The sequence below is a fragment of the Cervus elaphus genome, chromosome 25 (genome assembly GCF_910594005.1).
Source record: "Cervus elaphus chromosome 25, mCerEla1.1, whole genome shotgun sequence".
In the NCBI taxonomy this organism is placed as follows: Eukaryota; Metazoa; Chordata; class Mammalia; order Artiodactyla; family Cervidae; genus Cervus; species Cervus elaphus.
In genome coordinates this window covers 17164333-17186536 of record NC_057839.1, presented here as the reverse complement: position 1 = coordinate 17186536, position 22204 = coordinate 17164333, and the positions used below count along the sequence as shown (strand labels likewise).

At 35.3% G+C, this 22204-nt stretch overlaps 1 protein-coding gene and 1 long non-coding RNA gene across 3 annotated transcripts; one reads left to right on the top strand and one right to left on the bottom strand.

The window, feature by feature from the left end:
* The first annotated feature begins 6 nt into the window (after positions 1-6).
* On the top strand, positions 7-21234 carry PPWD1 (peptidylprolyl isomerase domain and WD repeat containing 1). Of its 2 annotated transcripts, XM_043887353.1 has the most exons (11): positions 7-222; positions 3417-3519; positions 4451-4551; positions 4694-4814; positions 8097-8544; positions 12722-12912; positions 13743-13932; positions 16871-17052; positions 18235-18316; positions 19243-19425; positions 20925-21234. In XM_043887353.1, the coding sequence occupies exons 1-11, from the start codon at positions 33-35 to the stop codon at positions 21066-21068; spliced, it is 1935 nt and encodes a 644-aa protein (XP_043743288.1). In that variant the 5' UTR covers positions 7-32; the 3' UTR covers positions 21069-21234. The 2 variants fall into 2 exon arrangements, with proteins under 2 accessions (XP_043743288.1, XP_043743289.1); XM_043887354.1 differs by lacking the exon at positions 7-222 and having other exon boundaries at positions 3468-3519; positions 4451-4473; positions 4768-4814.
* Positions 15733-21583, bottom strand: LOC122683618. Its single transcript, XR_006337790.1, has 3 exons — positions 21527-21583; positions 18752-18888; positions 15733-16199 (listed from the first exon to the last, which is right to left on the bottom strand). It is a non-coding gene; the product is annotated as an uncharacterized LOC122683618 (long non-coding RNA).
* Positions 21584-22204: the final 621 nt, after the last annotated feature.

Below are 22204 nucleotides of genomic sequence, written 5' to 3'. Positions count from 1 at the left end.
AGTGTCGCGCATTTTCTGACGGTTAGGACAACATGGCGGCCGAGTGTGGTAGCGATTCACAGCTGAGGAGAAGAAGGCACCGGGACCCGGAGGAACCGGAAAATACGGAAGTCAGCGCTCGAGAGCTGGTAGTGGCAGTGCCTCAACAGAACGAAGAAGAAAATGAAGAGCGCTGGGTTGGGCCTCTACCTGTAGAGGCAACATTGGCGAAGAAGAGGAAAGGTAGCTACAGAGACAGGCACAGGGCGAGATGAAATACTGTGTCCTCCGAGTGGGAGAGTTCAAACCAGACCCCCAAACGGAGGGTGTGTGATTGTGGGGATTTATGTCGAGGGTCGTCTTCTCACTTCTGGCCGTTCTCTACTCCGAAATAGTGATTTGGACAGAGTAAAGCTTCTTTTTAATAGTACCTAACAATCTGGTTTGTTACAATAGAGGCTAGAGCTAATTTGCCATAACTTACGTGTTTGGCACCGCTCATTTAATCCGTACAGCTGCCGTATGAGGTTGGAAATTTTAATCCCGTTTAGCAGATGTGGAAAAGAAAACTTTCTATTTAAGATTTTTAGTTGAAGAGTGGTGGTAGTGTATTTGGCCACCTGGGAAGGTGGTGCCTGTTTAGAATCTTAAGGAATAGATGAGAATAATTTAATTCCTGACTCCACCAGTAATGAGTTTTCTGACAATTACAAAACTTTCCTGGATTACAAGTTTTTCATCCAGAAACCAAGATCTGTGGTTTTCAAACCATACTCGTGCATTTTGCCACTAGCGTGTAATAGTGACAAAATTTTATCAAATAAAAAGGGTGATCCAAAAAAAGGGGGAGATGTTGGTGAAAGGGTCACATTAAGTTTTCTTATTTTTCAGGTTCTTTGGAATGTTTCCCTTAAACGTATAAGACCATTAAAATGTGATCTTTCTGAAAGCTCAAATCTTTATTACTCTTCCAACTTAAAAATTTTAAGTGATTTCTCATTATTTTTAAAACAATGTCCAAACTCCCTAATATAGCATGTAAGGCCCTTGATATGATTCTTCCTTCAGCACATTTCCATTACTTCCTCGGCCAAATCCTTGATCCTCCTTATTCTTTGTCCAAGCCATACTATAACACTAGAGAATGGGGCATGCCCTTTTACAGCTGCGAATGTCTGCGTGGGTGTCACAAGGTCTACCTGGAATAATATTCCTCACCCACTTAACTTAACCTACTGTCTTTCAACCTTTAGCTCAGCTGTTACTTTTTCTGGAAAACATATGACTTTTCCAGTCTGGGCTGAGTTTCTAAAGTACATTGATCTAAAAAAAAAAAAAAAATACATTGATCTTAAGAATGAGATGTATTTATCAGAGTGAAAATTTTATGTATCCAAATTTTGAGTACAAGTTGGATACAGATACAGCAAAATTTTATGTATCCAAATTTTGAAGAAGCTACTTTTTTGAAAATTGTTCCTTAACACCCTTGAAGTGCTGTTACCTTTTTTACTGCTAAGTCTTTTAAGTTAAATGTTACCATAGCAGTTGTTTCCTCATTGCACTTGCTACATTTTTAAATTGTATGTTTGTTCATGTGATTGTCTGATGAATGTTTCTCTTTACTGTTAAGACTGTAAGCATATAAGAGCAAAGACCATGCCTATTTTGCTCCAGTGCTTGGTACAGTGCTTTCCATATAGCGAGTACTCAGTAAGTATTGAATGAATGAATATTACTGTGTAGGTTTGCAGTTATTTTCTTGCACTTGATACATGTCCTTTTTTGTGGAAATCAGTGGGAATGGAAAAGTCCAAAAATATCAAAGTGCTGATATTAGCATTAACAAAAAGCTTATATTAGCATTAACAAAAAGCTTATAAACTTAATACAGTTGAGACAGTGAGATGCTTATTCAAATTAATCAGTAGTGTATTCAGTTTGAAGAAAAAGTTGAAATTCAAAAGCATGTATAAAATATTAGAAAAATATCACTGAAGATTTTATCTAAAAGGATAGGGGTTTAAAACTTAGAAATGGAACCATCCCCTTTAACATGTTCTTTGGACATTGGACTTTTGTACACATTTTCAGAAAGATACTATAAATGGTTATATGGCTCTACCTTATATTATATGGTGCTCTTTATATATATGTATTATATATTATATGGCTTTACCAATGATGGTTTTCTCAAGACAGTGTTAACTCTTCATGTCCATGTCCCTTGGAACCTAGTTTGTTTTCAGTAAATATCTGTTCACCAAGTGAACTAACAAACAGCAAAAGGAATATGCATCAGGATTAAATTTAGCTGTATATTACAGAAAAATCCAAAGGACAATAAATAAAGAAAAAAATCCAAAAATGACAATAAAGATAAAAGTCCTAAAGTAGACAGTCTGGGATTGGTGTGGAGGCTCCAAAGGTTCTTCCTTCCTGGTTTCTGCCCCAACATCACTAGGATATGGACCTCATGTTTGTCCTTGATGGTTATCTCCCAGTTTCAAACTGTCAGACTGGGGAAAGAAAGAACGGCACAACTTTTGAGGGAGACTTCTTGACTGTTACTCAACACTTCCACTTTTATTTCATTGGTGCTTAGTCACTCCGAACTTCAGAGAAGGTGAGGAAGATACTATAGCTGGATGTCAATACTCACATATAAAAACGGAGGTTCTTTTACTGAAAATGAAGAGAGAAGTAATTTGTTGGACACAACTTTAAGCTTGCTAAATAGCAGTAATGAAAAGCCATGAAACGATCATGCTTAATTTATGAATTTTTTATGGGCATGTTTGGCCTTCATTGGATTGTTTTTAGGTACAAGTATGTCATTTTTTTGTTAGTATATTTTTTATAGCTCATATCATGAAATATTTTCTCAGATTACCACTCTTAAAAATGTTTTGCCCTTGGAAAAAGTTTGAGAAGCACTCAACTGGACATTCTCTAGGATTTTCTCAGCTCCAAAAATCTAAGCATTTATTACATTTACTCAAACCTAGTATCAGTTGCTTCAAAGATGATCATTGCCTTCAAGATAAACTGGGATGTTCTGGATGGCCTTTGACCTCGTACTACTTATTTAAATTAGCAGTAATAATTGGATCTACATGGTTGGAAAGTTGGTTGTGATATTTTCATGAAACTTAAGATTTTTGTCTTTTAATGGAACTTGTATGTTAAGCCAGAGCCACTCAATTCTTAAGTTCTGGGACACAGTTAAGCATCTGTATAATACCTGAGAATGAATCATGACCAAATAAACAATGGTTCTATTCAGTACCATGAAATAATAAGTTACAACTGACATAACAGACACTGGATGTTTTTCATTACGCATGAATTGAGAGAAGTTAAAATCTAAAAGAAAATATAAAATAGTATTTAGTTCCAGTTGTTAAAAAATATTTTTCTTTACTTTTTCCCCTTAGTTCTAGAGTTTGAAAAAGTCTATCTTGATAATCTCCCCAGTGCATCCATGTATGAGCGCAGTTACATGCATAGAGATGTTATCACCCATGTGGTGTGCACCAAGTAAGTCTGTCTATATTTTTTTCTGAGAAGTTTGTTGTTTTTTTTAAAAATACTTCAGTTTTGAGGTGAATTGTAAAAGTAGCTTTAGGATATTGAGGATTTCTATTTTATTCCATAGGTTTTAAAATAGTTTGTTAAATAAAGACCTACAGGCTCTTTCCTATATCATCCAAAGATACATTCTCTAAGACCAAATTCCCTACTTTGTGTACATGTCTTTTGGAGACAAATGCCAATAGGGGATAATCTGGATAGTATCAGAGCTTCTGTGAAGGAGAGTGTGTTAATAATTTGGGAGTAATTGGTAGCTGGCTGTTTCAGTACAAATGGGGAAAATGATGAAATCCAAAACATTCTGGAAATGTCACAGAACCTTCAAAATAGCTGAATAGGGTTTTGTAGAAAGAATAGTAATACTCTACTCTTTGCTGAGTTCATATTATGTCTAGGTCCTGTGTCAAGGCTTTTTCTTTTTTTTTTTTTTTTTTTAGTGGAGTGCAGTTTATTATGCCGGCGGGCCCAAGGCAGAGTCTCCTCTTAGCCAAGGACCCCAAGGCTTTTTCATTAAAAAATTTTAAGCTTTTTCATTAACTGTCCCATTTATCTTAACAGTCTTACAAGTAGTATCCATCTCCTTTTTATAGATAAGGAAACAGGCGTGTGTGTGTAAACTTCAAAACACTAGATTTCGATAAAATCTTCAAAAATCTTTCCATTATAGTCTGCTGCCTTAGGTTAAACAAAGAAACCTAGAGTGACAGAAAGCTAGTCCTATATGCTGCCTTATTAACTGATAACTTAATACTAGGAAAAGAGCTAATATTTGGTCAAAATTATTCCATAAAAGGAATATAAAGATATTTAATTTAAACAGGCACAAAGTGATTTTTGCATCTGTTTTAGAAAGTAACTTCTACAATTTTATATTCAGGACAGACTTTATTATTACTGCTAGTCACGATGGACATGTTAAATTCTGGAAAAAAATAGAAGAAGGAATTGAATTTGTTAAACATTTTCGTAGTCACCTAGGTAAGAATTTCACTTTTTCTTTTTTTTTTTGGCTGTATTTCAACTGTATTGATTAAAGTTTCTTTTTACATTTTTTTTCCTTTTAATTATATCCATTTCTTTGATGTTCACTAGAATGTTTTGATTTGGTTTCTTTAAATAGGAGTTATTGAGAGTATTGCAATTAGCTCTGAGGGAGCTTTATTCTGTTCCGTGGGTGATGATAAAGCAATGAAGGTGTTTGATGTAGTGAACTTTGACATGATCAATATGCTGAAGCTTGGGTGAGTTTTTTTTTTAAGTGTGTGTGTGTGTGTGTATATATATATATATATATTTTTTTTAACGTAATGAAAGAATTCTTGAACTAAACTTCACCGTTTCATAGGTATTTCTAAACAGAATATATTACCATTCCATTAAAAAATGTGCCTTTATATTTTGCTTGGGAAAATTAAGTATTATGACTCTTCGTTATGATGTTGTTTGTGGGCTTCTGCTGTGAGTTTTGTTGTTAACTGCAACAGAAATGTCCAAGTAGCACCATAACAAGGATTAATTATATCCATTTTACACTACTTAATAATTTAATGAGTATCCATCATGTCTCATTTACTGGCATTTAAATTAACTTCCTTGTAATGCTTATTTCAGTAATATAGCATTGTGTTTTTATAAGGCTTATGCTCATTTTTGGAATTGTTGGTGATTTTAAACTTTAAAGTATATTGATAGCCAAACTATGTGGTTAGACTGTGCAGTAACGAAATTAAACAGAAGACCATGGGCTGCGTAGCTTAAGCAACAGAAATATATTTTTCTCACGCTTCTGGAGGTTCAGTTCAGTTCAGTCGCTCAGTTGTGTCCGACTCTTTGCAACTCCATTGACTGCAGCATTCCAGGCTTCCCTGTCCATCACCAACTCCTAGAGCCCAGTCAAACTTATGTAAATCAAGTCAGTGATGCCATCCAACTGTCTCATCCTCTGTCATTCACTTCTCCTCCTGCCTTCAATCTTTCCAAGCATCAGGGTCTTTTCCAATGAGGAGATTGGAAAGTCCAAAACTTCTGGAGGTGGAAAGTCCAAAATCAGTGTTACAGCGGTGTGTGTTTTCTGGTGAGGACTCTTCCGGGTTTCACACTTTGTCCTCATTAAGTACAGGGGAAAGAGTGGAATATTTTGCTCTTCCACTTCTTAGAAGGCCAAAGGCCTGTTGGATTAGGGCCCCACCTTTCTGACCTCATTTATTTATTTTTTTTTTTTTTAATTTTTTTATTAGTTGGAGGCTAATTACTTCACAACATTTCAGTGGGTTTTGTCATACATTGATATGAATCAGCCATAGATTTACACTTATTCCCCATCCCGATCCCCCCTCCCACCTCCCTCTTCACCCGACTCCTCTGGGTCTTCCCAGTGCACCAGGCCCGAGCACTTGTCTCATGCATCCCACCTGGGCTGGTGATCTGTTTCACCATAGATAGTATACATGCTGTTCTTTTGAAACATCCCACCCTCACATTCTCCCACAGAGTTCAAAAGTCTGTTCTGTATTTCTGTGTCTCTTTTTCTGTTTTGCATATAGGGTTATCATTACCATCTTTCTAAATTCCATATATATGTGTTAGTATGCTGTAATGTTCTTTATCTTTCTGGCTTACTTCACTCTGTATAATGGGCTCCAGTTTCATCCATCTCATTAGGACTGATTCAAATGAATTCTTTTTGACAGCTGAGTAATATTCCATGGTGTATATGTACCACAGCTTCCTTATCCATTCATCTGCTGATGGGCATCTAGGTTGCTTCCATGTCCTGGCTATTATAAACATTTAATTACCTGTTTAAAACCCTTTCTCCAGATACAGTAACTTTGGGGATGAGGGCTTCACCATGTGAATTGGAGAAAGGTGAGGATTAGAACTACATAGTTGAGTATGTGACAGTACTTTTTGGGAATTTCCTTCAAAACCAGTTTATGAACCACTAAAAGAAGTCAGTCTCATTATTTATGATTAAAAACTTATTTTTTGACTACAGATAGAAATACCTATTGATCATGTGTCATATCCCCTGCTTTGTTTCCCCCAGACTTTAGCTGTTTGTTTGTATATTTTTAATCAAATATATGTTGAACATTTGCCACCTTTGAGGGTATTGAAAGAGAACAGGCATATCTTGTTTTATTGCACTTTGCACACACAGGTTTTTTTTTTTTTATTCAAATAAGTTTGTGGCAACCCTGCTTGGAGCAAGTCTGTACTCACCATTTGTTCCAATGGCATTTGCTCAGTTTGTATCATTTCACATTTAGTAATTCTCATAATATTTCATTTTTCATTATTATTATATTTGTTACAGTGATCAGTGATCTTTGATGTTATTGTTACAAAAAGATTACAACTTGCGGAAGCCTCATATGATAATTAGCATTTTTTAAGCAATAAAGTTTTTAAATTAAGATATGTATATATACATGTAATTTTTTAGACATAATGTGATTGCACACTTCAATAGAAATACAGGTAGTGTAAACAAACATTGTGCACTAGGAAACCAAAGAAAATCCATACAGCTCACATTATTGCAATTTTCAATTTTTGTGATCTGGAACCAAACCTGGAACATCTCCAAGCTATACCTGTGTCTTTTAAGATTTGATAGGAATTCTGAGAGTCCTCAAAAAGTTTTGAGCGTTAGCTCTGTCATTGGAGTAACTGTAACTTCTCAGACTGATGATTTTGAAGGAGACAACACACAATTGAATATATAAGTTTAGTATGTTGATTACATTTGTCCAGTTTTTTACACTTTATCAGGTAACATGTTAAAAGCTCACAGTATTAAGATCAAGCTACTGATAATGAGAGAGTGATATCAGAATATTTTTCTTTAGAGCAAAACCATGACTAAAATATTTTGACCTTAAATATTTCAAGAATGGATTTGTAAAGTATACTAGCATGCTAACCTATTTAAAAATAAGGTATACATAGACAGGGGCTTCCCAGGTGGAGCTAATGGTAAAGAACCTGCCTGCCAATGCAGGAGACATAAGAGATGCATGTCTGATCCCTGGGTAGGAGAGATCCCCTGGAGGACCTGGGCATGGCAGCCCACTCCAGTATTCTTGCCTGGAGAATCCCATGGACAGAGGAGCCTGGCAGGCTACAGTCCATTGTATCCCAGTCAGATACAACTGAAGTGACTTAGAATAGCACATACATAGACAGAGACATGGAGATCCAAAAAAAAAAAATTGCCTCAGAATATTTTAAGAACCAGGTCTGTTTCGGTTTCCTTGTAAATACTTGCTGTATGAGTTCTCTTCTTGTGGTTTGATCAGTCCTCAGAAGTTATTATCATTCATTATGAGATCAGAAAGAGAAAAATTAGTAACTTTTCCTATTCTTCCCCATTCTGTATCTCGCTGCTACTTTTGATCAAAAAATCTAAAACTGGCTAAATCACTGGCCAGGGACATTTTTTGGTGATGGGAATGAGTAAGGATGTTTACAACTTGTTTTGGCCTCTTCTTATCCCCATCAATTCTTTACTATTTTAGGTATTTCCCTGGACAGTGTGAGTGGATCTATTGCCCGGGGGATGCCATATCTTCAGTTGCTGCTTCTGAGAAAAGTACAGGAAAAATTTTCATTTATGATGGTCGAGGAGATAACCAGCCACTGCATATCTTTGACAAACTCCATACATCACCTCTTACTCAGATACGGCTAAACCCAGTTTACAAAGCAGTAGTGTCTTCTGACAAATCTGGAATGATTGAATACTGGACTGGTCCTCCTTATGAGTATAAATTCCCCAAAAATGTGAACTGGGAATATAAAACTGACACAGATTTATATGAATTTGCCAAGTGCAAGGCTTATCCAACCAGCATATGTTTTTCACCTGATGGGAAGAAAATAGCCACTATTGGTTCTGACAGAAAAGTTAGAATTTTCAGATTCTTAACTGGAAAACTCATGAGAGTCTTTGATGAATCACTAAGTGTAAGTACCATATAAATTTAATCAGATTTTACTTTTCTGAAAATGTCTTTAGTTTATGCTGTTTCTTAAAAGATTTTTTTCTGGACATGGACATTTAGATTGATGATTAATTTGCTTATCACATTAAAGAGACTGTTTGTCTGCTGTCTTGCATTGTTACTCTTCAAAACTCTCTTCTCTAGGTTTATGATGTGATATTTTCTGAGCCAGTTTTTCTTACACTTATGTGGCTGTTTTTGTAGTTTTGTTGTTTGAAGGCTCATTCTTCTGAGATCCTCAAAACCCACGCTGGGCCTCCTTCTCTTCTCATTCTCTTCACTCCTGCTTTCCGTATGACTACTTAAAAATTTATTTCTCCAGCTTTCTATTATAAACAGACCTTGCCCTATCCTTTTAATTTATTTATTTATTTTTGCTGTCTTCATGAATAGCACCAACATGTATCTACTTGCACAAGCCAGAAATCTGAGTCATTTTTAATTGTTTTTCCTTACCCGTCTATTTAATCCATCATGAGTCCTGTCAATTTTACTTTCTACATATACTTTAAATACATACATTTCCTTTTAGCACAGCTGTGACTACCCTAGCTCATAATCTGTTGCCTGGCCTATTGCATGGCCTGCTCCCTGTATCTATTCTAGCTTCTTCCTAACTTGTTATCCATGCTCCACCCAGAGGAATCTTTTCAAAACACATTATCTTATCATGTCATCTTTGAATCTTTCAGTGACTACCTGTTGTTTTTAGGATTGAGACCAAAATCGTGGCCTACCATATTGTACCTCTCACTACCACTTCCACCTACTATAATTCACCTCCCTCCCTGCCTCTGCTGTACCCAATCAGGCCTTCTTTCAATTTCTTGACTACGTCTCCCACCACAGCGCCTTTGCATATGCTGACCGTCCTGCTTGGAGTGACCCCTAGTCCCATTAATCCTCATTCCTCCCCTTAGCTATTGAACTCATCCTTCAAATCTCAAAGAATCATTTCCCCCAGTGATCTTCCACTATTCTTCCAGCCTCAGACTACTTATATTTTTTTTAATGTGGTAGTGTATCACTATTTGTTTTCTTTTATAATATTTGGTCTTATTATTTGATTAATGTGTGCCAACCCACCACCCCCTCCAGTAGATTAAACTGTGTGTCATTTATGGTCTTCTATCTGTTTTGCTCGTGAATGAATCTCCAGCACTAAGAATGATACCTGACACGTAATTACTGCTAACAAGAATTTATTGGGACTTTGCTAGTGGTCCAGTGGTTAAAATACAGCACTTCCATTGCAGGGGCATGGGTTCAATCCCTGGTTGGAGAATGAAGATCCTGAATGCCTTATGGCATAGCCAAAAAACAGGGAGAAGAAAAGAAGTGTTTATTAGAGCATGTAGCTGTAGAATGAGTTTTTATCCATGCAAAGATAATTGGTTTTGTGGATATTTGAGTCTCATCACGTTTCCATCTTGTGATTCTGTAACTGCTATTGGTATGTTGAATTCTCCAAAAGTTTGTGGAGACTTTGTAACAATAGTGTTTATTGTACAACAGTGTCAATTCTACAGCCTTTGTAGTCACCAATTTATAATAGATTTCTTGCATTAAGTGCTTCAAAAATGCTGTCACCTTATTAGTGATGTGGTAATAAGTTGGGTGAATTAGCTGCCTGAAAGAATAGGAATCCAGACAATAGGGAAGGTTTGTATGCTAGTCAAATTATCCTCATAACTCATTTTCTTATTGGAAGAATATAGCTTTCCATTATGCTTTTGGGAAAAGGAGAAACCTTCTGATGTTTTCTTCTTTAATCATGGCTTCAACTTAAATATAATTTTAAAACTCTTCACAATTTGCAACTCTTCCTAGATTCCTTAAGAAAACAAATCTATTCTCTGGATATAAATTAACACATATACATATGTGAGCTGTTGAATTCACTCTATTTCATTGTTGTCTTTAATATTTGTTGAAATTATAGGATTAGTGTGATAAGATCAGTAGCAAAGTATAGGGCAGAAGTTGAGATTCAGGATGAGGGAGTTTGCCAAAAAAAAGGTTTGCGCCATTTGCAATTGGTGCAAATGCCAATTAATTTAGTAATAATTCTAGTGATTAGTTAGTTAATGATCTCATAGTTCCACGTTAAGGGTTCTAACTAGTTAGAGTCCTAGTTTAATAGATTTAATTGGACGGTGTGAAGTTGTATCTTTTGGTATTTTATTAATCAGGAGTACTGCATATGGCCATACAGAGATGATGAGATGACCAGAGATGCAGCTGTTAAAGCTAGAATATTGTAAAAAAAAAAAAACACACCAATACAGTATATTAATGCATATATGTGGAATTTAGAAAGATGATAACAACAATCCTATATGCAAGGCAGCAAAAGGGACACAGATGTAAAGACTTTTGGACTATGTGGGAGAAGGCGCGGGTGGGATGATTTGAGAGAAGCGCATTGAAACATGTATATTACCGTACGTGAAATAGATGACAAGTTCAAGTTTGATGCATGAAGCAAGGCCCTCAAAGCTGGTGCTCTGGGACAACCCAGAAGGATGGGATGGGAAGGTGGGAGGGGGGTTCAGGATGGGGGGACACATGTACACCTATGGCTGATTGATGTCAATGTATGGCAGAAACCACAATATTGTAATTATCCTCCAATTAAAATGAATTAATTTTTTTAAAGATATTGATGTGCTTAAAAGGTTAGATTAGCATTTATTACTTTTACATGGGCAGATGACCATCTATAAACTCTATTTCTTGAAAATGAATCTTCTTTCTAGCAAAAATAATCAAGGCTGCCATACTACAAAAATGTAGTCTAGCATCTAGGCTATTTCTGGCAAATGAATAAAGCAATAATATATCAGTTCAGAGACTGGCAACAAGAAACCCTAATGTTCCCTAACATGTATACCTCCTTTTCATTTTTGGAGTTACATATATTGTTGTTCTTTCCACATCTAAAAAAACCAGAGATTTTGTTAATGCAAGCATGAAAAAAAGTAGTAGATGGTACATAAGCCTGACTGACTTCTTTGCATTTGCAATAGAGAGCCACTTTTGATTTCTGCGCTTTGATGCCCTAAATGTCAGGAAAACTGAATGTAAAGACCACATCTTTGGGGAGGCTGGTAGTGTGATTGTACATAGTAACTGAGATATGACCCTTATCTTGAAAGTTGTGTATTAAATATCAAAAGAAAAGTAAACCAAATGTCCAAACTAAAGGGCACTCATAACATTCATCCATCCTAAATCACATTTACTTAATGATAATCTAAATATATAGTGGTGCTCCAAAATAACTTGAAACATTTTCTGAAATATGAAATTGTTATAAATTAGTGAAATCATAAAAAATAAAATTTGGGTGCTTGTTAAATGGCAGGTCCATGATCCTGGAACAAGAACTCACAGTCCATATCTGCATTGTGCAGCTTAATAGCCACTAGCCACATAGGGTTGCTGAACACTTGGCATGTGACTAGTCCAAACTGAGCTGGACTAAAAGTATAAAATACACACTGGACTTCAAAGACTTAATATAAGAAGGAAAAAAGATCTCAATTTTTAAATATTGCTTAATATTTTAATGTCTTTATGTCGCTTTTTTGTATTTTGATTTTGCTTAATGTCTTTGATATTTTAGATATATTGGGTTGAATAAAAGATTAATTTCATGTTCATTTTTGCTTCGTTTAACATAGCTACTAAAAAATTTAAAATTACATATATGGTTTATATTGGAAAGTGCTAATCTGTGGCTTATAAAATGCAGCAGATATATTGTTTCTGCAGAAAAAGCAGTATCTTAACTCTTTTTTTTTTTTTTAATTAGAAGAACCAGCTAGTATAACCCACTCGTGTTCTTGCCTTGAGAATCCCAGGGATGGGGGAGCCTGGTGGGCTGCTGTCTATGGGGTCGCACAGGGTCGGACACGACTGAAGTGACTTAGCAGTAGCAGCTAGTATAAATACTATGTTTTTTGATTGAATTTTCTAATTCAGTTCCTGCTTATAGTGTTTATAGAGTACTCCTTAAGAAGATATATAAGTACATAAACTGTCAGTGGCTATTAATGGACACTCTGCTTTTATTTAAATTCTCCTTCCCTTTATCATGTAACATTATTTTTGTTAATAAATGGTTTGTTTCCTAGATGTTTACTGAACTGCAGCAGATGAGGCAACAGCTACCAGACATGGAATTTGGTCGACGGATGGCTGTAGAACGTGAATTGGAGAAGGTGGATGCAGTGAGATTAATTAATATAGTTTTTGATGAAACTGGACACTTTGTGCTGTATGGAACAATGCTGGGCATTAAAGTTATAAATGTAGAAACAAACCGGTAAGCTTTAATATCACATATGCTTTTTAAAAATTTACTTCTAAAGGACCATTTCCTCCTTTGGGGAAACAATGGGGGTTTTGTTTGTTCCAAGACAAGTGGAATGGTCCCAGATGTCTAAACTTAACCAAATGTTTTGACTGGATTTTTCTGTGGTCTTTTGGTTGTTTATAATCTTATGTAAAAAGTTTCCACTCATGTTTGTTAAAGAAATGAAAGAAAGATATGCATAGTTTCAAGTTTGTTTTTTTTTTAACAAGTTTCAGTCTTGTCTTTTGCTTGTTGATTTAAATTAGCCCGTTTCATGTTAAATGTTGCCAAATATCTTAACCACAGAATTCAGCACTACATCCTGCTAGACATAAAATCAGAAGTTAAAATGCATGAAACCACAATAAGCCTTTTGTGCAAATAGCCCATTTGGTCTTAGAACAAAATTGCTACAATCAGATACTATCACTCAATGTAAATGAAAAGAACTTAAAGTATATTTAAAGGAAAAAAATCTTGTGCTGTACATTTTCACATATAAACAAATTTATATTGTAGTTCTTGGCAATACAGAATCTTTGAAGGCTTGAAGAAAGATTAAAATGATAGGGATAGGTTAAAACTGTTTAACTGAATATTTTTTTTAATCTGAAAATTATAAACACCTACCAATTTAAAATAACTTTTTGGGGGGAGTGGGAGAGGCAGAAAAATACTTTTCAAAAACCTTTTACTGGTTATTTTGTACAAAAATAAAAGATAGTTGATTCCTAGCTTTTATCTGCAGAGTTGGTATAGTTGGAGTTAATCCTGATAATTTTATTATATGTATTTTCCAGGTGTGTGCGGATCTTAGGCAAGCAAGAAAATATTAGAGTGATGCAATTGGCTTTGTTCCAGGGAATAGCCAAAAAACATCGTGCTGCAACTACTATAGAAATGAAAGCTTCTGAAAACCCAGTTCTTCAGAATATTCAAGCTGACCCAACAATAGTCTGTACATCCTTCAAAAAGAATAGATTTTATATGGTATGTGGAAGTATCAATACCAGGAGATAGTCTTTAATGTTTCTTCCAGTTTGATTGGAGTTTTATTTTTTTAGCTTGTGCTTTTCCCTGGTAGCTCAGAGGTTAAAGCGTCTGCCTGCAGTGCGGGAGACCCGGGTTCAATCCCTGGGTCGGGAAGATCCCCTGGAGAAGGAAATGGCAACCCACTCCAGTATTCTTGCCTGGAGAATCCCATGGACGGAGGAGCCTGGTGGGCTACAGTCCACAGGGTCACAAAGAGTCGGACACAACTGAGCCACTTCACTTTCACTTTCAACTAAAGAGAATGTTGGCCATAATAGCAGACTTTCTAAACAACCAGAATACCATCTTATAAAATTAGTATTGTAGAATCTTTAACTAGGGTTTGATTTTAAGTATTTCTGTACTGTTTTACATCCTGTTTTGAACTAGTTTTCAACCTAGCTTCTACAACTATTTGTGTTGTCTAAGACAATAGGAAGTAAGTGGCTGTGGTAATAATTGCATCCAAAATTGATTTTTCCTGTGGACTTTTAAAAATTCTTCTGTTTTAGTATTATTCACCTTTTATTCTTCAACATGACTTGCACATTTCCTTCTCTAGATACAAATCTTTTTTCATCTTTTGATTCCATTGTAATGATGCTACCGTGGTGTACATTCCTGAGAGATATTTTTCTTCTGGAAAAATTAAAAGTACTTTGCATGTTAAGTAAGATTGGACTGAAAATCAAACTACTAAGCTATCTAGGAGTAACACTGTTTTAATTTTGTTCAGTCAAGCAGAAAAATCTGAAGTGTAGAGACCTCTGCCTCTGTATCTGTCTTTTACGCTTAGCAACTTGCTAAAACCCAGGTGTGATTATTTTTTTGCCTAAAATCCTTAAATGACTCTCCAGCTGTCTATATTAACCACTTTCCTAGTTTATCTTTCTTCGTCTTTAGTTCATTGGCTATACTGAACTTGATCCCACTTGCAGGACTTGATGTAATTTTTACTTGGTGGTATTTGCCCAGGTTATTCCTTCTGTCAGCCACAAACCTCTCCCCAGTTCCTTTTCATACTTCAGGTCTCAGCTGGGAAGCCTTCTCCTGACATCAAGTCTGGATTAGGTGTGCCTGCTTGTGTACATGTCACACTTTTTGGAATTAATTTGGTGATTTTGTGGCGGGGTCGGAAGGGGGTCTCTGACACTGTCCTCTCTTCCTCAAGATAATATAAAATCCATAAATACAGAGCACTATGTTTTCTTCACATACCAAACTCCATAGAGTTTGGTGAATTGTCTGACCTATTATAGGATACTCATTCATTGGTCTGACAATTTACAAGCAGCTGTGGTGCTCTGAAGGTTACCGGCATTTGGTAAATGTGGGAAATAGCAATTTATCTACTCCAGCCAAGCTTTTAGCCTAAAATGGATATATTCTTTTAAGATAAGAATTTTGCTTATAAACTTTCAAATTCACTGCTAAAGATTTATTAATATATATGGTAAAGAAAAATACTTGTTATTCCCTATAATTTAACTGTTTTGAAGGTAAAAAGAAATCATCAGAGACAGTTCTTAATATACACTAAATTTAATTTTCATCCACTTTATTTAAAAATTGTCTTTCCCCAGAGTTTGTTTGTTGATTAAACCACACATGTTCCTTAGAAATTCTGAAGAAATAGAAAAATAAAAAATTAAGTCACTCACTGAGTATTTATACTGCTAACATTTTCATGATTTATTAGATGTACATATTCTTAAATAAAACTAAAATGGTATTCATACATACAAATTTTATGTCCCTTTTTTCAAATCCAGTACCGTAAAATTGTATAAAATTTGAACTTTAATAGTTCTATATGTGAACTAAATCAGGATAATTTTAAAAATTCATACAACTAACTAGTGGAACAAACATGCCACTCTTTGGTAACTGGAGAATACTGTGTTAAAGCAGTGACATGCTGGCTTAGTTGTTTCCTCATCTGGAGTTGACCCAAGCAGGCCGAGGGCTGACGTTAGGGTCAGAGCGTGGGCTCCAGATTTACCTTTCTGCAGCTCAGTGAGCATCCACCTCTCTTGGGGAGAAAGGATTTCTGCTTACTGAGAGTCAAATAAAAGAGTAGGCCTTTAGAAGTCCAGAATTTTAACAACTGAAAGTTTTCTCTCAATTCTCTGTAGACTTGAGGATCCTGAGATTTCTGCTTCATTCAAAATGTACTGTACATCCTTTCTTCCAAGCTTCAAGGTTTAGATAGGTCAGATGGGACTCTGTCCAAAAAAAAAGAGGAGGTCAAGGTCCACTACTGATTCATCTTTGAATCCTCATCCTACCAGCACCAGGTCCTGTTCATAGTAATAACAATTATTAAGATGTATATATTGCCTTCTCTGTTAGGCACTATTCTCTAAACACTTTATATCCTTCATTTAATCTTCATATCAGGTGTCATTTTTGAGGTAGTTTTTATTATCATTCTCTTTTATGAGTAAGGAAATGAAAGTAATGAATTTACTTCCCCAAAGTCATGTAACTAGTTAAGTGGCAAACTACAATTCAAACCCAGGCAATCTAAATTGTGAAAAGTAAGCAATAGATGGCAGGTTAGGTAGGACATACTAGAAGACAGAAGCAGAGAGCTACCTAAAAACTGCCTATTTTTTAAATGGGTACCCCAAAAAGTTTTCACCAAAAAAGATATTAAATTCCATTTGAAATCATTCATCTTCATCATATGAATTTTCTCGTTAGGCAAATGTATAAATTTAGTTGCCTTGCACATCCTATGATTGGAAGCAATTCCTGAAATAAGCATTTATTCTATAAATGTAAATTCTTAGTTTCCTCAAATACTTCATTAGAAATGCAATTTTCTTGTTCATAAATTTTAACCAGATGAAAAATTTAATTCATTTACTTACTTTTTATTTTCCTCCTTGAGTTTACTAAACGAGAACCAGAAGATACAAAAAGTGCAGATTCTGACCGAGATGTTTTTAATGAGAAACCTTCTAAAGAAGAAGTCATGGCAGCTACTCAAGCTGAGGGACCCAAACGAGTGTCAGATAGTGCCATTATCCACACAAGCATGGGAGACATTCACATCAAACTCTTTCCTGTTGAGTATGTACTGTTTCTGTTGTCATAAATAAATAGCAGTGTAAATGTGTATATTTGAAGAAACTGCAACTTCTTGTTATTTTGAAAAATTGAACTGTGTTGGATAAAACATCTTTCCTGAGCTCTCTGATAATTGTTACATTAGAAAATGTGAAAATTTTATACATACATATACATATTTCACAGGTTTATTATTATGAGGACAAAATATAGTAGATATGACAGTGCTGAATGTAAACTATAGATTGACATACAAATGTATATTACTGCTACCATCAACTACACGTGCCAACTATAGGTTTTGTGGTTCACTTGTTATAACTGGCTTTCCCCTCAAATCTTTAAGGGGAGGATAATTATTTTTCCTTCCTGACATTTCAGTTTGCAGAATGAACATACAGTCCCAAATACAATGCAATACAACTGGTTATTCTTGATCCAAAAGAAGACGTCTTTTACAGTGCCTTGATTTAAAGTACTTTTGTTATTTTGATATGAATGTTTTATGTCCAATATTTTACCGTATCTTGACACTGGACAAAAAACTAGGCAGTTCTAGACACCTGGACTATCTCATTTTAAGTAGAGAACCCATGCATCCACTAAGCCTATTCCTTGATGTGCTTGGTACAAGATTCTCTTGATTCTCTCTGCCATTCTCAGTGTTGGGAGCTATTATATGATAATATACAGTATTAAATCATCTCATGAGATTAGTTAATATTATTTAGAAAGTGTATCTGAATGTGTGACTATCATTTAAAGTTTATTAGATTTAGTAGCTATCATAGCAGTGAATAAGTCCTTGGTCAGGAAATGTCACTATACTATAACATTGTTTTTATAAGAAAATTACCTTTCCCAGGACTATATACAGTGGGTTATGGTGCTATGGTTATATTTTTTAAAAATACTAAATGACTTTGGAACCTAAATACTCTCAAATTCAAGTAAAATAAGCAGTTGTGATCTAAAGATGGTATATTATATAAACTATAAGAACAGGCTACTGCCTATATGCCATCAGCTCTTGCTTCTGCTGAGATCAGAAGAAATGATGACAAAAAAAGACTGTCCTGAAACATTGAAAAGATTCTGAAAATACCATTGGGAAGGCAAACTACAAAGAAAACTTTCCTAAGATGCTCCATTAAATTTTCATATTTTTAACATATGTCTCACTAGGTGCCCTAAGACAGTGGAAAATTTCTGCGTTCACAGCAGAAATGGTTATTATAATGGACACACATTTCACCGCATAATTAAGGTAAGTTATGCAAATTTTATATGATTGAAGGAAAAGTATGTTATTGTATAACAAGAGGTTTAGAACCTAAGGAATCTCATTCACACTTCGCACTTTATTAGGAATAGGAAAAATGGACTATGGAAGTCAAAAGAATAATGGATGATCATGAAAATCAGATATAAAATCAAGGATAGGGACAGTAGCATGGTAGCCTTTTTAGAAACACTGCAGCAGTCTTTTGTCGGCAGTTAAAGGAAAGGATCAGGTAATGAGTAAAGGGTCTTGCTGAGATAAAATCAATAGCCAAGGTAACCTGTTTCTAGTGGCTAGATAAGGTCTAGATCTAGAAGATTAAGTGTTAGAAGAGCCATGTTGCCACTTTATCTGTGAAAACTACCACTAATACCTGATGGATAGAATGAATTCAGCCCAGGTTTTTGTTGAGCAACATACCATGAAGTGTATGGAGCAGTGAGGTAGTTCTTGGTTACTGGCAGGTCAGAAATGGCAGAAGAAATGTCAGACGGAAAAATTAGATTTCAGAGTTCTGAAGGAATTGGTGAAATGACTGACTAGGACATTCAGAGTGTCTAGGGAAAGGGGAGAGAAAAGAGTGAGCCAATTATATAAGACCTAACACATTAAACAAGATCCTAAAACTTACCTACAGTATTAATTGGCTTTAATTAAAGATTATTGAGTGAGATAGTGCCTGTCTATAAATGGAAAGACTTACATTTTTGTTTCCATCATTGAGATAAGATGGCAGTTATGCAATGGAAATATATAATCTAAATTAAAGTATAACCAAGGGTTTACTTTAAAATCAGTTTATAGAATAACTGTTAAGATTTTATTGAATATAAAGCACTCGACAAACATATGACTCCAAAGCATACATATATGTAATATGTGTAATATTACTTTGTCTACTTTCTGTTAAGGGCTTCATGATTCAGACAGGAGATCCAACAGGTACTGGTATGGGAGGAGAAAGCATATGGGGAGGAGAATTTGAAGATGAATTTCATTCAACATTACGACATGACAGACCATATACACTCAGCATGGCCAATGCTGGATCGAATACTAATGGATCCCAGTTTTTCATAACAGTAGTACCAACAGTAAGTAGAACATGCATGTGTGTGTGCTAAGTCACTTCAGTCATGTTTGACTCTGCAACTCGATGGACTGTAGCCTGCCAGGCTCCTCTGTCCATGGGATTCTCCAGTCAAGAGAATCCCAACTCAGGGATCGAACCCATGTCTCTTATCTCTCCTGCATTGACAGGCAGTTTCTTTTCTACTTGCGCCACCTGGGAGGCATTTTCTGTAAGCCAAAGATGCATGGGTTTTGATCTAAGAGAGTGAATTCAGTGGAAAAGAGAGCTTTATTATTCTCTATTATTTATATATGCTAGGATATAAAAATGAAAACAATTTAGAAAGGAAAATGGAAAATTACCTAACAAATAAGACTTGACTTTATAAACAGTACTTTTGTAATTCAGGCCACGTGAGTTTAAGTCAGCTTTGCACTATTTGTTGGACAATCCAAAACAAATTACTCTGCCTCTGGGCTTGTTTCCTCATCTTTAGAATAGTAGGATTAGAGTGTAAGAATTCCCGATTTTAATACATTTTTTCCCCACATTTTTCTGTCTCTGAAATCAGAATGCATTTTCTAGCTCCCTTTGATCTAAAAGATCCAGATATTAAACATTAAGCTTTTTTATTTTTTATTATAACATGGAACTACTCTTAAAAGCTTCTAAGTGAAAATACATCTTTTAATTATATTTTAAAATGAAGCCAAAGTTTAATTCTTTTTAATGAATGACACTGTAGCTTTCATGAAATACTTGTAAGAATATCTAGCTCTATTGCTATGCAGTTCTACAAAATTACAAAAACTCTTTTTAGAATTAAATAAAGAAAACAATTTATAACTACTGTCTGCCAGGTACATGATCTCATGTAATATTCACAATACTTCTAAGTATTATAATGAAAGGCAAAGTGTTAGTCCCTCAGTCATGTCCAACTCTTTGCAACCCCATGGACTGTAGCCCATCAGGCTCCTCTATCCGTGGGATTCTCCAGGCAGGAATACTGGAGTGGGTTGCCATTTCATTCCCAGGGGATCTTCCCCACCCAGGGATCAAGCCTGGGTCTCCTGCATTGCAGGCAGATTTTTTACCTTCTGAGCCACCAGGGAAGCAAGTTTTAAAAAACAGATGAGGAAACAGACCTGATGAACTTGCCAAAGGTCAAGTTAGTAGCAAAGCCAGAGTCTGAACTCCTATCTCTGATGCCAGAGCACATGATGCCTATAGTATTCCAGACTGCTTCTTGTGCAGGTAAGGTTACTACAAAGAAACTTAACCTTCAGCAAACATCACCCAGCTCCCTTTGATCTAAAAGATGCAGATATTAAATATTTAACTATGGTTTTTTATTTTTATTATAACATGGAAACTACTCTTAAAAGCTAAGTGAAAATAATCTTTTTAATTATAGTTTAAAATGAAGCCAAAGTTTAATTCTTTTTAATTTGCTCATCCAGTGGATGTGATTTAAGAATTTAGGGTTTACCAAGATTTTCTGTTTGTCCTCCAACACAGCCTTGGCTTGATAATAAGCACACAGTGTTTGGACGAGTAACTAAAGGAATGGAAGTTGTACAAAGGATCTCCAATGTCAAAGTCAATCCCAAAACAGATAAGCCCTATGAGGATGTCAGCATCATAAATATTACTGTCAAGTAAAATAGATTTGTCTCATTGTCTGTATAAATAAAAATACACATACATTAAACACAGGATTATTTTACATAAGGAAGGTCAAGATTTGCTGAATGTACAAATCATGTTTCAGGGATTCAGTATTATATTTGTGTATATATTTTTTCATTAAAGGCTATTTTTTAAAAGCTCTGCCTCTGAGTTTTCTTGCAGTATTTCTCATCCTAAGAGGAGATAAACTCAAATGGACTAAAACTCAAGCAAATAGCACTCTTTATACATAATTTCTCAAGAGTCTTAAAAACCATATTAAATAATAAGAATGGTATGCATTTGTTCCTCAGCTTTTTAAAAACATGCCAAATAGTCTGCCCTCAAATGTTTCTTTAGATCTTAATAAAGGGCATCTTTGGTGATATACCATTTCCTTTTTTATAAGGTTTGTCTTTCACACCAAATAGTTTTGTCTTTTGAGCACTCACAGTTCAGTCACTCAGTTGTGTCCAACTCTTTACGATCCCGTGGACTGCAGCATGCCAGGCCTCCCTGTCCATCACCAACTCCTGGAGCTTGCTCAAACTCATGTCCATCAAGTCAGTGATACCATCCAACCATCTCATCCTCTGTTGTCCCCTTCTCCTCCTGCCTTCAATCGTTCCCGGCATCAGGGTCTTTTCCAGTGAGTCAGTTCTTTGCATCAGGTGGCCAAAGTATTGGAGCTTCAGCTTCAGCATCAGTCCTTCTGATTAATATTCAGGACTGATTTCCTTTAGGACTGACAGGTTTGATCGCCTTGCAGTCCAAGGGACTCTCAAGAGTCTAAGTAAGTGGAGCAAAATTTCAATAAACAGCAAGTTCCTGTGGTCAAAAGTGTTAAATTCCTGAATAATTATGAAATATTCTTCAAATAAAAGAATCACAATAAATGAATATACCTGAGTCCATGGTTTTATACAATAGTTCATTTACTATTTTCACATCGTTTTTCTAATGTAGCTAAACAACTTTTGTCTTCAGGTTATGGTATCTCTTCTTATCTTACAAAATATATCATCAAGAAAACTACATATTGAGTAAAAATGTTAATATCTAACAAGGGAGAGATTAGTAGAAATTAGAACAATGTGAGTTTAAGTCTTAAACTGATTTCTTCACCCACC

Bases quoted from the DNA above. Each gene is read 5' to 3' on its own strand.
- PPWD1 (XM_043887353.1), top strand. From the start codon at position 33: ATGGCGGCCGAGTGTGGTAGCGATTCACAGCTGAGGAGAAGAAGGCAC. The intron at 18,317-19,242 runs GTAAGTTATGCA...CTTTCTGTTAAG, and splicing joins CATTTCACCGCATAATTAAG to GGCTTCATGATTCAGACAGG. The intron at 19,426-20,924 runs GTAAGTAGAACA...CCTCCAACACAG, and splicing joins TCATAACAGTAGTACCAACA to CCTTGGCTTGATAATAAGCA.